This window comes from Streptopelia decaocto, assembly GCF_964273445.1.
Source record: "Streptopelia decaocto genome assembly, chromosome: 12".
NCBI lineage: Eukaryota > Metazoa > Chordata > Aves > Columbiformes > Columbidae > Streptopelia > Streptopelia decaocto.
The window spans coordinates 6,176,524-6,194,223 of NC_138667.1; the positions used below are offsets into that span (position 1 = coordinate 6,176,524).

Here is a 17,700-nt window from a genome sequence, read left to right on the forward strand (position 1 = left end):
CAGCTCCATTTTGAAGTCACAACATTTTCTTTTTGCAGCCACCTAGCACTTCTTGTCTGATTTATCCACTGATGTCACAGTCTGATGCAGATGATTTTTCCTAAAAGAGCTTTATCATCCAGACATCAAAAGAGGCAAGAAAAGGCCAATCACCTGAAAAAGGATGCCAGGATGTTTACTTCCATCAGGAACTGCTTTTTGATTGCATAACTGATGCAGAAGAAGAAAAGTGTTCCAGTGACACTGATGTGCCCTCTCCACTTATTTTACAATCCGTCTTGGAAATGGAAAGGGAAATGCATTTAAATGGCTGTGGGCATATATTGTGGAGCTACCAGGAGGAGACAGATCATCCCTAGCTCCAACACAGTGACACAGAGACTCTACACTCATTTCCCTTTTCCCTTCAAGAGAAAATTAGACCCCTCTGAAGCGTGACCTAAACACCACTGATTGTGAACTACCAGACTGAAGCAGGTTTAGGAGCACAGGGTGCAGGTATATAGCTGAGATGATGGAAATGAGTGGCTAGACAGAAGTAGTCTAGTCCTACTGTTCACTAGTCATATGCTGTTTGAAATCTTATCCTTCTTTCATTCTTCCATTATCATGCAAATATAAATAAGAGTAGAATTTGGAGATTTTACCCATGAGAAAGTTTGACCTTCCAATACTTGTTCTTCTAAAATAGAAAGAAAAAAAATATTTTGCCATTTCCATAGGCACAAAATATGCTGCCCTTCCCTAAATTAAAATGTTTTACTTGGGCTGATTAATTGCATTTTCAGAGGTTCAGTTCTCAAGACAGCTCAGGCTGACAGACAGCAGGGCTCCTTTTTACTCTAGGGTTGGCTCTTTTATACTCTAGGACTTGAAGGTGTTCTCAAGCACCAAGAACTAAAGACAATGGACAAGGCTCGAAACTCACCCCATAAACAAGTTCTCCCACCATGCCGTTCCACGTTTTGGTGTCAGGGTCCCTGGCTCCGTACTTGCCATCTCTGACAATCTCCAGCCTGTAGTGGTAGCCGACATGCTTTGCGATCTCAGCAGCGAGCTCCACGCAGTAGCCTTCATACCTCTCATTGCCTTCAAACTGGTTGGCGTTCTTCTTGAGCATCACATATGGGTCTTCCTGGCACAGAGAAGACCAATACTGAGCCACGTTCCACATTCTAGAGATAAACATCAGGGGCTCAGACTAGAGCCCAGTGTGCAGCTTCTGGTCCCCTTGCAAAGCTCTTGCTTTGTGTTCCTGTACCAATGGGCTTATTTTAGAAGGTATGAAGTGTGATTTTTATTGTGACATTTTCTATTTATTCGTGCAGAAACCGTGTGCAGCCTCTGCAGTGATGGACCTGAGGGGAATAGAGTAGCTGGGAAAATTTGGGCAGCAAACTTTTCACTGCCATTCTGCAATGTTTATTTAGTGCATTTGAGCTGTAAATTTTTAAAGGCATGTCTGCCTAAGTGGGCACAGGCAGATTCAGATCTGCTGGACAGGAGGGAGCCTTAAGGTATTTAACTCATTTGGGTATTGTGTCTTCTCTGTAGACTCACAGTAAGTATTCAACAAACAGGTTAGTAAAAATCCAGGTTTCTGCAGGGTAAGAGTATATAATGACACAATACATGATACCATACATTATGGGGTACCTATTATTCCTTTGTGATTACAGTGGAGATTTGTTTTTTAAAGCTATGATTCAGTTTCTCTGCACAATACAGCTTATCCTTCCCCAAATTACAGCCCCCATTCTGCAGGTTAAATACAAAGCGCAGGTATAATGTTCCTAATTTACCTATGCTGATGTCTCTACTATCTTGTCATAATCTTTTGTGTTTTCTACACTTAAGCATGAGAGCTCTTTAATACCTATTTAATTAGCCACAGTAATTTTCAGATACCTTTATGGACCCACAGGAAACAGTAAGTGCTGTTATTATTATTATTATTATTGCTGTTATAAAAATGATACAGTACAAAGGAGGGCACATGAGGGGGAAGAGGGAGTGTGAACATCAGAGAGACGAGAGAGAGGGAGAACTGGGAAAGAAGTCACAGCACTTACTAGGATAGTTGTGACTATGTAAGTCCTGTTCTGGAGGCTTGTAGACTCATTGCCACTTTGAGTATCTATGGCTGCTGGAACAAGTTTCTCATCTTCATTCCAATAACCAATCTGCCAAACACAAACCCAGAGTATTGATATCTCTTTGTAATATTAACCAAGATATGGTAACAGGGTCATCTGAGCAGGGTCAGCTCGCTCTGTATGTTCCTACCCAACCAGAGGTCCCCTCTCCTGATTCTTCATGTCTTTTGCTGGGGGGACCAGTAACTCCCACCATACCTCCAGCCTGAAAATAATGTACGTGATACGCCACAGCAGCAGAGTGCTTGTGTGCATGTGAAGACATTTGGCACAGGGTACTGGGGCATTATTGCCATGCCCTGCCTCATCCCTGTGCCAAGAGTTCACACTTACACATGTGACTTCTGAATATTTTTCTAATGGTGAGTATGCCTGCTGCACATCCAGAGGCTACAAGACGATAAAATGCTGTCCTGCAGCTGAAAGCCTTCATGAACGTAGGACTGACTCTTCGGACATCTTGAGACAATAGGACAAAAAAAAGAATCAAGTGAGAAAAACCAACCAAACAACAACAAAAAACCAAAAAACAAACAAGAAGCCTGGCCAATGTCAAAATTTTGGGGCTATGAATAAACTGAACAGTTGTAATGGGAAGAACTCTCACGTTAAGCTGTACTTACTAATAATCAGGGATTTGGGCTGATCTATCACTGCTTGCAGGTAGAGCAGAGTGCCACCGAATGTCACTAGGAAGATCGTTGTTGAGGTTATCCACTTTGAGGGCTTGATTTTATAAGAGGTTTTCCATCACCTCATGTAAGTATGATGTTGCCTGAGCTCTGCTCATGTCAAAGGAATTTCTTATCACAGTAAATGGGAAAGGGTATTAACACAGGGCACGACCAGGAGCCTGGTGATGGCAGATTAGAGATCATAACAGCTCAGGAGCAAAAATCTACACAGGCTTCTCATCTCTCTTCATTGCACAGACAAAAAAGAACAGAGAGTGAGGAAAGAGCTTCTAGGGCAACATAAATTCAGACATGTGTTTGTTTTGCACCTCTAACCTTGCAGATCTAAGACACAATATGCACTGTGGCAGTGATGTACATGTCTTCCAAACAAATTTAATTTCTGTCAGTAAATACGCAGCAAAATCAAGACATTTAGCCATTGCACTTCTTCTCCTCTAGACTGTCTCCAGATCACCAACTTCTTGAAATTCAGACCCCAAACTGGATGTAATACTGCATTTTGTCCTCTTATGAATACCACGTAGAGGGAGAAGGAAGACCACTTCATATGTCATCAAAACGACATTTCTTTTACTTCTGAATGAGAAATTTGTCTCTTTTCACTTGACTGTGGTGAGCTCTGATCTCACATTGGCCTCTGTCAGACATAAGTAGGGGCTGTAAATGCAGAACTTTCACTATTCGCAATTTTTGTTAGTTTCAAACAAGTATTTTATTTCTCAGGGGATTGGGGTAATGCAGAGGGATTCCAGTGAATGTCCTATTCCAAAATATTCAGTAGCTCTCCTTTATTGATAGAATAACTGAGCTATATACTTTGTTCTTCAAATACATAGTATCTAAAGTGGGACATAAGCACATGGAGACAGATTTTTCAAAAGGATTCACGTTTCAAGGGCTCAGCACCCTGAACAAGGCCAGATTTTTCAAAGTGCCTAGGATATAGAAAGGGATCAAGACTCCAGAGCAGCACAACTGTCTGTATAGCTATCAGAACACAGGTAGTGGTAAAGCTCTTGTCACATCGAGGATAGCAGAATTAGGTCAACACAAAGGGTTCACCTCTGCTGGTTAGAGCAGACAGCTTCTGCCTGGTTCTGCCTTAGCTCATCCTTGGAAAAGAAAAGTGGGAGACCAAAAAAGAGATAGTTGAGTAGCTGGGCCTGAGCCAAAGTGCCCTGCCAACAGCAGGACTGAGTGGGCCAAGCTTTTACTATCCTGGAAATTCCTGTGCCACAGCTGAGATGCCCTTGTTGCTCTTGATAACCCCTTCCATAGGTTGCATTTTTTTAGTAATATACTATGAATTCTCCCTAGAGCTTGGTTTTGCTCATGGAGGGAGCTGGGAATGCGCTCATGGTGACTCCACATGCAAGCTTTCACGAACAGAAATATCTGTTCAGACCTAACCACACCATAACTCTAACACTGGGATGGTGCCTGACACAGGATCGCACATTGCTCTCTACTTTACCTTTCTAATCCCATCATGTTTCATCTCAATCACATGGAGAGTGTAGTTGGTCCTCCGTCCCTTCTCATTAAACTGAACGTTGCCAGACAATCCTTCAAAACGGACCTTGAAGACATAAATATCAATGAGGAGAGAAAACTGGTCAGCATCCCACATGATGGTGATTCAGCAGCACTAAGAGGTGAGGGGAGGAAGGATGGAGAGCACAGTGATGTCTCAGATCCATGCAGGGGAACAGGACATCTATCTGACATCAGGCTTTCGCTTAGGTTCACTCTCTATAGTAGCAGTAGTTACATTTATACAGTCCTAAAATTACATTCAGCCCTTTGAAGACAACTGTGAGGCTGATGTGACCCCCAGTGAAAACGAGTTTGACACCCCTGCTCTACAGCATGCCTGGCCACATGAACAGCCTTTCTCTCAAATTACCCTTTCTTTTAAAAATCCTTTCTCTTAAAAACCCTTTCTCTTAAAACTTAGTGGTCTATTACTGAAGTCAGCAATGCATAAAGTTAGATCATGTGTGTGAGCCCATCACCTCTTGGGACGTGACAATGAGCTAAATCAGCTCTGAAATCCTCTAGTTGTTTTTTGTTTGTTTGTTGTTTTGTATTCTCTAAATCTAACCTGGAGTCAAGATTTGGTAAAGAATTTGTCAGTTCAAATCAGGAACTGCATTTGGAGGAAATATGAAACCATGGCCACGGGTCCCAGCTGCTGCCTTTCAATAGGGAGGAGTCCATCAGTTAACAGGCAAATTTAATTAACTCTGCACCAGCCTAATAAAACTTGGCAATTTAGTATTGTAAATAAGATTTGCATAGGAAAATTTGAATAATAAATATCTGGTGATAACTGTCGAGCTGAAGAGCATTGCTAACATCACATCCCACATCCTAAACTTATCCTTTCAGTGTGGCCATTTGAGTTGTTGCAAAAGTGCCCAGGCTGGTGTGGAGAAGAGCTTCCAACTGGAGTCACATACGGTGTGTGGGGCCCGGGAACAAGGCAGAGGAGTGAGAGTTTGGGTCTCTATAGAAGCCCCGTGAAGAAGTAATTGTGACACTGGAGTGATTGGAAAGTAAAGGTTTGTTCTCAGCCTTTCCACTGAATTTAGGCAAAATGGTTGTCTCTGCAACTGAAGCCTTCCCACATGCAAAATGGGAACAGGTATTTGCTTCTACACCTTTTTCATTGCTCTGAGAACCCCAGTTGACCCATGGTCAAGAAATGAGGATATATAATTACAGAGGAAATCTGTTGGTAATCTGCTTAAGCTGTTTGTTCTCTAGCTATTACCACAAAGGTTTGTCATGAAAACAAACATCTGTCAGTATTTTCTGAAGCTCCTTTAAGTCAAGAGCTACTCCTGGTGACGTTTGGAGAAACATGCTTTTCTCTTCTCCTAACAAACAACATGTCCATAAAAGCTAGATGCACTAGAAAAGAACCATTGTCTTAAGCATTCCTGTACCTGCTTTTTTCATGGCCTTTTGGTTTTTCTCTTCAGGTTCTGACTGACTCTAAAGCTCAGGCTACAGATGCTCCTGCTTTGTAGTTTTATATGAACTAAAAGGCAAGTGTACACCACCGGTTTCTTCTATCTGAATGAATCAAATCTTAATCTTGTGATAACCACGTGGCACTAAAATGGCAAAGGGGATGTCTCCCATCTGTGCTGGAGAATGCAGCACAACTTTTCCATCATTTACTCTCCTCTGAGAGCTCTGAATCACTACAAAATACAGGGAGGATTGATTTCAACAGTGCTAAGCATCACTACACTGGAGACAGGGAGCATTTAAATGCATTTGTGTCTAAGCCACAGGTATATGGTTCTTTGCTGGAAGAGCTGAAAGAAGGGGATGTTATTGTGGTCTTCTGGCTTACAGGGTTAGTCAGCAGATAGGAACTAGCTACCTGCTTACTAGATTTGGTTACCAAATAACGTTAACAAAAAATCTCTCCAAAAAAAATCTGTCAAATTTATAATAATATTTTCAAAGTATGACTGAAACCTCAGTGTGCTGGTTTAAAGCAATATTTTGTGAGCATTTTCTAGGGTGTGGAGGAAGGGGGGAAGTAATTATCTTTAATAGAAGCATACATTTTGCTGAAATGTGTTAGATTTCTGGTTTTGAAAAACTGCAGAATGTTTCAAATTGCTTTTCAGCCTTACTTCTGCCATCCATGACTCCTTCCTACACTAAACAGAAGTAAAGCAATTCAGGAGCTTATTCCAGACATTTGAGTAGAAATAAGTAGAGAATCTTTTTTGCTTTTGAACAGCTTATAAAATCTTATGCATTAGCACATGAGAGGTGAAGTGAAAGCACACTGTGCATAACTGTAAGAATTGGCCTAATTGTGAATCTTTACAGAAAGGATAACTCAAACCTTCAATCTAATCATAAGTTCATCTATTTCCATCTGCCTCTTTCTTGTCACAATACTGAATGCTAGATGATTATTAAATTCATATTTAAAATTTCCCTAGGAGGTTTCTTCCACTATATGATTCTGAGCTCTTTATTTTGACCATCACAACTTAACTGGTCAAAACTTTTAAAAATTTTAATTTTTTAGTGGTAAAGAACTAACTTTTGTAAATAGCTCTTCATGTTCTTTGCCCAAAATTAAGACATTTGAAATTGTTTTAGTGAAGAGATGAGGAAACTTCAGAGGATATTTTCCAACACATACAAAGTTCTATTTTCTAGCTGTCTAATTTTGATATCCTAGTCTCATAAATTCAATAAAGGCAAATGCTTGAGACCCCATTGCTCATCAGAAGTCTTCCAAGTATTTCATGTTTATTGGGTAACCGATCTCCCTAATGCATCAAAGAGACTGATTTTATTATAAGGGTTTGGAGAAGCTATGACAGTGATTTACTCAAGGTCATCCCTAAAGTCAATGACAGGCTTGGAAAGAAATTTAATCCAAGCAATAAAATCAAATCAGCTGCAAGACTTGGTTTTAAAGGAATCGTTGTTTACCAGTAAGCCAAACCCAAATCAAAACAAAATACCTGGGGAAATTTACATACGACGTGAATTAGCCAAATTAATTTTATTCTTCTTGCCTTCTTCACAGTTAGGAAGATGGGCTAAGCTATATTTGAGTAACACTGAACTAGCAGTATTTTCAAGGAATCCATCTATTTTTATCTGAAAAAAACTATGGTAGAAATGAATGACAGTCTTGAAAGTTATGAAAATTTGAATGTTCTACTTTTCTAACTTTTGGTAAAAGTATATTGTTTTTCTCTCTCAGTGTAAGTTTCATGTAGGTTTTTGTTTATTCAAAAATCTAAATTTTTATGCAGGATGAAAAAGCAAGATTATCAGATTTAAGAAATAAGCCATCTAAATGGCTATTATTAAGACTTTTACAAATCCTCACAGTATGAAACAAGCTATAATCTGAGCTTTAAGAATATTTTGACAACAGTCAACTCATAAGGCAAAATTCACATGGTTTCAAACTTCATTTGCAGTTTGGAACTGAAGCCGAGTTCACAGAGAGTCGAAGGAGCTGCAAAAAAATATGGTCTGAGCAGGTGTCTTTATTGGGAAGGGGAAGATTATTAAAATAGAGATTAATGATTTTATGGGATAACATTTTGGCTTTTCCACCCCAGAATTTCAACAGGAATTAGAGAAGGCAAGGACACATCAGGTGGTACCAGGAGAAACAGTTCATACTGGATGCATCGCCGAACCCTTAGGAGACCTGGGCTCTAATCTGGAAGGATCGGTTCCTCATCCCAAGTGATTTGTTTGAGCATTTCTGCTGCTAATCACCCCTCTTCCCCACCCACAGGCTCCATCCAGCCATCCCCACAGTGCCCACATGTGCTGGGTTTCCAACCTGCTGCAGCGCTCTCTGGATGTCGATGCCTTGTCCCCAGGGCACGGCGGGGTTGGCCAGGCAGTCCCCGGCGTTGCCGCGACGGGAGATGTCAATCCGCTGCCTCCGCAGGTTCTGAAATGCCTCAGCCATCACCCGGACCCCGTCGTACGTTAGCGCTGATGTGTACTAGAAAGAGAAGAAGAGTTGTACGTTGCCTGTTAGGGTGATCTGACCTTGGGCATGCTACACTGGCTCCCCTCACAGCAGCTTTTCAGATGGTTTGTCCTGTTTTCATCCTTCCATCTATGAAGCTCAACAGCCTCTTGCTCCCTGTAATGACTGCTGCCCTTTTGACTCACGAAAGTTGGTACCTTCTCTCCCGGAGGGCAGAAGAGTGAAGGAAAAGCTCCACTCCATGGAGAGGACTCAGCCCTAAAAGCCATTCACCTGTTACCCAAGTCTTTGTGTTTAATTAAAATTATTGATCTGAACCTTTACAGAATATATTATACAGTGCAAATGTGAGATACATGTCATCAAGCAACAAGTGACTCTTTCTGGTCACAGATGGAGACCAGAGAACTCCACTTCAGTGTGCAAAAATTCTGTAAAAGATGAGTTTCTTCAAGCAGAAACTTCTACAAAAAACACTGCAAAACTCTTGGCATGAACAGTAACCATTAGAGTTAATTCCTTGTCCTGTGATTACCTATTGATTTATTTGTTCGCAACTTTCTTAAACTAATACTTCTGAAGTTGACACTTCTATTGCCAAGTGTATTTGTTTTCAAATGTCCAATAGAAAAAACAACCTCCCCCCTCCATCTTCCCCTTTACAACTTTGGAGTCTTCTCTCTGTGTTAGGAATTAAAATGTATTTCCCCTCTGTTGTGTACACTGATTTGAAATGCTCAGAAAGAACATCTGGAAAGACTTTATTGTCACTGGGCATGCAGTACACAAGTCAGAGGTTAAGGAGTTAATGAGGTTTTTTTTTTATATATATACTAAACATTATGAGATATTTAATCCTTGGCTTTGAGGAGGGTAAAAACGCTAACTTGTATATTTCTTAGCAGGCAGCAACTGCTGCCTAGTAAAATTTAGACAATGTTGAGGCATCTGGAACAGATAATGTTCATAATTATATTAAATGTAAGGTTTTGAGAGTGAGATTAAAGAGCTCAGTGTCATGAAAAAGAGGTGAGCATAACTTGAACTGAGCCAGATATACCCTAAATTAATTTTTTTTCCTTTTTTTTTATATCACTTGCCTTTGGCCTCTTCCAGTCCACACGAGGATGCTCTCTGGCATCATTATTCCTCCACTGCTGCATGATTCTGGCAGGAACAGCATCTGTATAGTTCACCAACTGGAAGCCGGTTACATTGGCTCCACTCTCCTTGAATTTGGTCAGGTCGATATCCATGAATCCCTAGTACAGGAGCGAAACAGGAGAAGCTCGTTAGAGGAACATACCTCTGGGTGGATAAGAAAAATGCTGCCTATCTATGCTTATGACAGCCAGCTTAGGAAAAATCTTTTCCCTCTGCAAAGTAAGGTCCAATTCAAGAGAGGCACCACTTCACCGATCACACAGGGAACTTGCCCTTCTCAGAGGCTCTGAGCTGGACATATCCTGTAGTTTCCATCCAGGGAGACAAATAGTCATATTAATAACAGCTCGTTTGCAAGAAAGCTAGAATAACAGGAAAATATATCCCAAATAAAGTCTAGATGAAAATAACAACGTTCTCAAAATGTACTGGAATTATTCACCCAGCTCTAACTTTCATGTACTCAGGCACCCATGCAGAGGCTACTTCTTTTCAGGTCACAATTTGTAGGGAAAAATACGTTTTGAACACTGAACTTTCAGCAGATCAAGTAAGTGGTCAGTCAGGCTGCCGAAGGAGCCTGTCTGTTCCAAAAAATATGTTAAAGGATTTACTAAATTGGGAGAAAAAAGTGTACCTTTTTGGACTTTAGATTACTAATGAAATACATTTGTTTCACTTCTTTATTGCTCTTCCCTACCTCTTGCCCACTGCACATGATGAACACAAGTGCTCAAATACACGTGTGCATTATGGTGGCATTGCGGAATTAGTCACTACTGTTGAGTCACAGGGGAAGAAATAATTAGAGAAACGCTGCAAGCAATATGGAGAAGAGGTCATTCTTTGGTCTCCCCACTTTGACCTGGTCTCTTCAGTGCTGCTGTTCTGCAAAACTCTTTGCTGTGCTTCCTTGCACAAAGCAGGTGCTTGAACAGAGACTCTGCCCTCCTGCCTGGGCTGCTGTGGGTGGGACAGGCTGAAGTTTGGTGCTTTTTCTTTTGGAATACAAGAGATGCAGTCACTTATTGTCCCTAGTACTGTTACCAACCATAAAGCATGAGGAAAAATGAACAAGGGGACTATGCATGATGTGACCACTTGACCAACAGAAGAGCTCGTTCAAGCTCTGCCCTCCATGTGTTCTACACAGGCACCTTCTAAACCTACCACTGGGTTTCTCTGCCTTGCTTGCTCTCAAACATGACGATGGTGTGAGTGAAAAAAGCCAAGTCACATTACTTCCATGAGACAATGGTCAGGTTCCCAAAGTGGTTCTCTGTGCATAGGCTACAGGAGAGGATTAGCTTATTAACCTCCAAGGTTGGGATCAAACAGTCAGATGGCAACCTCTTTTGGAAACAGACAGCTTGCAAGGAAAAGACTAAATTGCCCTCTCACATCAGCCTCAGACCAAGGGAGTCATGACTCAAAAATGTCTTTAAAGACTTTTATACTTTCTCTTCTAGCTTTTTTTAAGCAATTCAGCATCCACTTACAAGGCTAAGGATTTGATATAGGTGTACAGATGCTCTAAATAGATGATTTGTTTTGCTTCAAAGTACTGTGATTTAGGTAAAAAAAAGTGATACTTCGTGTGTATAAATTTCTCAGAATGCTGGTTAAGCCCACATCAGTCCTGTTTGCAATTGCTAGCGTAGGGGTTTCAGAAAGCCAGAGCTCTGATTAATGAATAGGAAATGCAGCAGGATAATCATCCCTGACATCTTAATGCATTTCAGGCCAAGTGGTTTTTGACACACAGAGCTCCTAAGGTTCAGTAAGAGGGACCTCGCAGGTTGCCAACCGGTTATTCATGGCTAGCACCAAATTACACTGACATTTTGCTCCTGGGAGGTACTCAAGGGAAAAAGATCTGTCAAAAGAAACTACTAGACAGCAATTTGAAGTTTGTGCCATCAGCTCCTCTTTGGAAGGCCTACAAAGGCATGAAGTCCAAGTTCAGAACTGAGTGTGGAGTAAGATGTCTTGTGTCTTCAGCCCCCTCAACACGTAGATTTAAACAGGAAAAGTCAAAACAAGATTATGACACCAGTGATTAGACAGTAGTGGTCGAAAACACTGTCTTTCACTGTTTTCCCCTAACCATTCTGCAACTGAAGCGAGTATTCAACTATATCCATTTGGATTAATTTTACACAAAATACTAAAATAATCTGAACATGCAAAAGCAATTACTTCTTCCTTAAGATTGTACTAATTTTTCCCCACTGATTTTTGACACTATTCAGGTTCTTTAAAAAATGTAGAGATCTCTGAAGATTTTCCAATCATTTAAGGCAGCTGGGACCATAGAGGACATCATTAACCTTGAATATGTCTTTGCATTTCAGCTGTTGTCAAGGGCTGAAATAACTGTTTTCACCTGTTATCCCTCCTCCACATGCCCCAGTACAAGGTCAGTATAGGAACAGTCCTAATTATAAAGGCATTTTAATCACTGCACCACTGAAATCTGCTCAGAGCAGGTCTAGGTGACATCACGGCCAATGAATACCAGAGATCAGATATTTAGAAAATAATTCCAAAAGGAGAAGAATTCTTGCTGGCTAACATATAAACAAGAATATATCAAAAGTTATACAAACTGTCTCTTGAAAATGCTTCTGTTGACAAAGTGGCATCAGGAATCTGCTTGTCTATCTTTCTGGAATATCAGTCAGTGCTTGTAGGAAACAGGATAACAGGAGAATTACAACATTTGCAAGTAAAGAAGTCATCGATCATCTGTCAGCTTCTAACTATAGCCACACGTTTGTTTTGTTTGTTGTTTTTTTTTTTTTTAAACAGATATTTTATTTAGTTTGCAACTGGCCATATTTAGAAAACAGACAATAAATTCTGGAACCCACTACTGAGGGCAGCAAACATGCCTTTGCAGCAATATGTTTAGAATCAAGCAGTTTGGGAAAGAACCAGCACAAAAATGCTTCCCTTGGCCATCCAATCAAGTACAGCAAGAAGTGAACAGTACTGGAACTACAGACTCCATGGGACCTCAGTGGCCAAAACTGTTTCAAAAATCTACCAGTGAACACTTTGTAGCCACATCTGGAGCACAGTGAGCGGTTCAGGGAAACGAGCTGAGCTGGAATTTGTTGGTATGTGACTTTCTTCAGGCTCTTTAAACCTGAAGCATTTGGGATGTCTCTGTTGGACACACGGGTATCTGGCTTCACCTCCCTGAGTAGCCCTGCCAAGTCCCCTGGGGAGGAAGAGGAGGGACACAGGCGCTGTGCCAGCACCCCCGCAAAGAAGGTTCAGAGGGACCCAGAGCCAACACCGAGCTCCCCAGGGCCTCAAACAGAATCACTGCCCAGGACATAGGTACTCCCGGGGAGAAAACACTTCTACAGGCACAGTTCTCTCTGGGAACCATCAAAACCAAGCTGGAAGGGCCAGCACGTCAGCCAGCCCACCCCCTGCCCTACAGCAGGAGTAGCTGTCCCTTTGATTTAAATTCACTTTGCAAAATCATCTCAGCAAACCAGGGAATACAGCCTCCTGTCTTGCATATGCCTGGAAAATGTCTGGCTTTCTCCAAATGCCATTGAATTAGCAGGCTGATGATAAACCACAGAAATCCAGAGCCATCCGTGCTGATGGGCTGAGACAGCCTCCCTCCTCCATGCCTGCTCTGAATCACAGCGTCTGCAACACACGGTTCGAGCAACAGCCGGCTCAGTTCGAAGGAGAAAACTTGTTCTTTAGCCCATTCCATGGACTGTTTTCTCTGCATTAATGAACCTCACAAAGCGATTACATGGAGAGGACCTGCTGCTAGTAAATAACATGGGCAGCTGTTACAGAACTTCATGCCTTCAAATAGAAAACAGAACACTACTGGGAAGGGTTTTCTCCTCATTGTGTTTTCCTTGCTGCATCTGTTCTTTATGCTGTTCTTAAACTGAAAACATTTTTCAGCCAAAGGTTGTTTTACTGTCCCACTTGCTGCCTTGGTTGCTGGGAGAGGTGTCAGCAAGTCACACATTTATATTCCTTTCCATTGCTTGTAGACTCAGTCATCAAAGGAAATGCATAATGCAGGAAGACTGATGACTTGAAATGGGCCTCATGAATCCATCTTGATTAACTGGTCCACGAAGGATCTGCCTTGAAAATAAAGTCCCCCAGAAATGAGCCAGCTCCTTATTTATACCCTGAACACCCTGAGGAGCCAAGACACTGAGTGGGCAGCGCAGACGGCTGTCAGACAGCGTAGGGAAAGGCTTGTTCCTTTGTGCATGACCCTCCTCAAACCTGCCAGCTCCACTTAGTTTCCTGCATTTCTCCTTTCACCCTCATATTTCACTGCCTCACTGTCCGAAACCTCTGCCTCTTCTCCACACATTGATGACACCAGGTGACATTGCTCCTTCTGGGACATTGTCCCAGATCACAGGGACACACAGGCAGCAGCAGCCTCCCCTCCATACCCAGGCATTGACAGGCAGCTGACCACTGCCTCATACCTTCAGATTCTCTCTGTATTTCACTAAATGAGTATTAATCACTGGCATTTTCCCTGCAAGGTGCCTCCTGTGGTGCAATCGTGCCTTTGAAGCTGCCGTAACAGGCAGCGAGGGCTGAGCTCTGGACAGGCTGCAGCTCGTCGTCTCATAAGCCTTCCCGCAGCTCAGCTTAAAGTCTCCCTGCCTTGCTCTAAGTCTTAGCTTTTCCTGAGAGAAAGGTCATTAGAGTCTCCTTGAAGACTGCGACATTTCTGAGAAACACTGTTGTTTTCTCTCCTGCCTTTGCATCTTTTGAGCCCTCCAGATCTCCTGCCGAGACCAGTAAAACTCATCTCTGAATGATGGGATGGAAAAAGCCCCTTTTCTCTTGAATTGCATGGAGAAGACTAGTTTGCTGAACCTAACATGGTGCCCTCACCATGCGAATGAGTGTTAGGTGTTTTAGTCCCTTTCTGTCTGGGAGGAAGAGACTGGAACATATATTTTTTTTCTTTTTACAAGTCTCACACTGAAATATTTCTTTTTAAGCAAAAAGCATTTAAGCAATTCAGCCTGAGCTTGGGTGGGAGCCACAGAAACCTGTGGCAGCATCAGGAAGCTGGCCCAGCTCTCTTCAGATGCAATCCATGTATGGCTTGCAATGCCAAACTGCTCCCTGCTAGCAGACTTTATGATTATAAGGAACTTTGAAAAGCAAAACAATTGCTTCTGAATGGCTGTAGATCAGCTGAGTGAATGCAAAGTGGCTCCTGTCATTCCAAGGTACACTGGTGTCTTTCTGCAAGGAGCAAGAAGTCAAGTGTTCCCAGATGGAGCATCCCTAATATACCAAATTATCTTCAAGCTTGTCTTTCCAGTGAAGTGTCATTCCTCACTCCCATCACTTTGTATTAATAAGGACGGTACATCAAAAAAGAGCCCATCTGCTCAAGTCTCTTTGCAGCGTGCCTTCCAACAGGAGAGGCCTTCTTCTCTTCCGCAGAAATAGTAATATGTCCAATCTCATTGTGGTAGAAAAACATGTGAGTCCTCACTGTCATATAGAAGTGAAGAAGAAGGAGAAAGAAAGATGGGAAGAAGGGGTGCTGTCAGACAGGGTCCCAATCCTGCCGTCTGGTGAGTCTGTTTTGTTCTGTCTATTGATGCAAAGCAAACCAAGTCAGATGAGGATCCAGGACTCAAGGGAACAGAGCTGGAGATGACCAGTAACTTGGGGTTTTTCTGTACAGCTCCGTGGGCAAAAGTTTTCTTCGTGATATTATTTTACATCAGCCTAATCCTACTGCTGCAGCACATTCTGGATATAAATGATCACACACATCTTGTTGGAAAGCTCAGTCCAGGCAGAGGGACAGATGTTCTAGGTGGATGTTCGTGCTTTAGAGAGCTTTCAGAGCAGAAACTGATTCAAAGGTTTGGGAAACGTGCCATGTAGTGACAGATGCCAGGACTTCAACCAAAGATATGATTAAGGGATGTCCTGATCACAGTTTACAAAGATCAAAATGTCAGTAATGGAATATTTGGTCTAGCAAACAGAAACATAAATCTGATGGAGGAAGCTGAATTTTTGATGAGAAAAAAGCATCAATGAAGTCACCATGAGAAAGATACTACGAATTTACACATCACCCCTTGCCAGTTGAGCAGGGGTAATGGATTAGGAGACTGCAAATGGCTGAGGAAACTTGTTAGTTCAACACCCTTTTGATGAGATTTAAGCAAACACATTTTTTCCTTCCAATGGTTGTAATATAATCTGTGAGTTACTCACCTGATGGTCAGTGACTTTTTTATAAAGCCACAGTAAGTCTCTCATGCTTTTGAGCCCTCATTAGCTACTGCAAAAATCCTTCCAAGGTTGTGGTTCATATTCTCCTGTGTGGGCAATTTTTGTATCAAACCCAGATGATTTTCTTTTACATGAGACACTCTAATTCAAGCAAAAATTAATTCAGGGCACTGCTGTGTCTTTTACTATCAGTAATTCAGATGAGATAATGTTATAAGGCTTTCTTTTGCTTGATAATTGAATCAGGATAGAAAAGCTGCCTGGAAGTGAAATGCAGACCTTAGAAATTTTACTGTCTTCCTCTGCCTGGAAAACCAAGTTTTCTCATGAATCTACCTGCACTAACCTCTCAGGAAGAGGAAAAGTCTAACTGGCATAGTTTAGAAACCCAAAAATAATGTAGGACATCTCTTTCCAACATTAGAACAGCATTTTTGCAAGATGAGGCATCTTGAGAGCTTATCAGGACAAGAAGCCAATGCTGTACACATCCTTTTGGAAACTCCCACAAAACAGAATTTCCAATCGGCCAGTGATGCAAACCCGAGCATTGCTCACCTTGCTTGTACCTGCAGTCAGCAATACTTCAGGAGGCAGGAGACAATATTAATAACTGAGGGTGATTAAAATAAACACAGCAGCTTTCAAGCTGATGGGAGACTGAGAACTGCAGTATTTTAGCTCTAGGCAAGCTGAATCAGAGGCTCGGTGCAGGCAGCGGAGCCGTCAGCACACGACCAGTGCCACAGGGCACACGTGTGCGGTAGCACATTCAGCTTCTCGCACTGAGCTGGTACCCAGCACAGGCACCGCAGACCCTCCTGGTGCAGCCACAGCTGAGCTGCGGGACATGTTGGTGCTACATCGCAGCAGGGGAGCTGATCTCTGCCTGTGCCAGGAGAAATTTGCTCCCCAGGGATGTGGACACTCCTTTTCGACAGCCAGTTCGGGACGTTTCCTTTTCTTCATCTTCTTCCTGCACCAGCTGTTGGACTCAGGTCACCGTGTCTCAGCCCTGGTGATGCAGAAGTTCTCTCTTCCATTTTTGAGAGGAGAAATCAAAAAGGCCCATTTAAACCACAGATGAACTGAATCAAACTAGCAGATTTTGCCTGACTCCTGCACAAGCTGCTGTGCTGGTAACCTCCAAAGCCACCACAAGTGCTTGCAAAGTGAAACTCTTGTCCATGGTCTAACTCAGCACTGACACATGCTGATGCAAAATGGCACAGGAAAAAGTGCTTGCCTCTGCTAATCAACTCTGTTTTTATCTTTGCTCTTCCCTGCTACCCCTAGCATCAGCAATCTCATACACTTATCTATTCAACTTCAAACAAGAGAATTTGCTAAAAGAACAACCTGGACTAATGCGCCAGGAAAAAGAAATGCTGAAACACTGTACGTGGCACCTGTCCTTCATACTTTTCTTTTAAAGACAGGTCACACGAATGTCACTTATTTTAAGACAAAGATTTTCCTCTGCCCAAGAGAGATGATGTTCTCCCACTACTGACAGGAGTCAGCCTGCATCTCTGGTGTAGGTCAGATACATGAAGCCAAGGTTGTGGGGAAAAAAATCTGTAACATCAAAAGAAAGGAATCCCAGAAATTTCTAAGCTTGCTCCTCTGAGAGTATTGACTATAGGTTTTTTTTTCTTTGTGGTTGCTACACCGATGCTCTCAAAGGCTGAGAACAAAGCTTAGAAAAATAAGGCTCACAAAAACAAACACTTCTTAAAGTTGCCAAAACTCTTTGAGTTCCAAAAAGAAAAATAAAGATACAGAGAGAGAGAGAGACAATTGCAACCCCCCAGTGGTGGTACACCTGACAAATATCCAGGCTGGCAGCTGGTAAAAGCTAATTGGGGTAATTCTTATGGGTACAAGTTGA

At 42.1% G+C, this 17,700-nt stretch overlaps 1 protein-coding gene across 4 annotated transcripts in view; it reads right to left on the minus strand.

Moving 5' to 3' along the window:
• The window catches only part of GRIA1 (glutamate ionotropic receptor AMPA type subunit 1), a gene marked incomplete at its 5' end in the record, with an annotated part of 121,018 nt that overhangs the window by 35,608 nt on the left and 67,710 nt on the right, over positions 1–17,700 (minus strand). For 3 of the 4 annotated variants that reach the window (XM_082063445.1, XM_082063442.1, XM_082063443.1), the window contains 5 exons: positions 929–1,135; positions 2,073–2,183; positions 4,329–4,433; positions 8,205–8,372; positions 9,461–9,622. In XM_082063445.1, coding sequence (XP_081919571.1) covers positions 929–1,135; positions 2,073–2,183; positions 4,329–4,433; positions 8,205–8,372; positions 9,461–9,622 — 753 coding nt within the window. The remainder of the gene's footprint in view (positions 1–928; positions 1,136–2,072; positions 2,184–4,328; positions 4,434–8,204; positions 8,373–9,460; positions 9,623–17,700) is intronic. The other variant, XM_082063444.1, reaches the window with a different exon arrangement.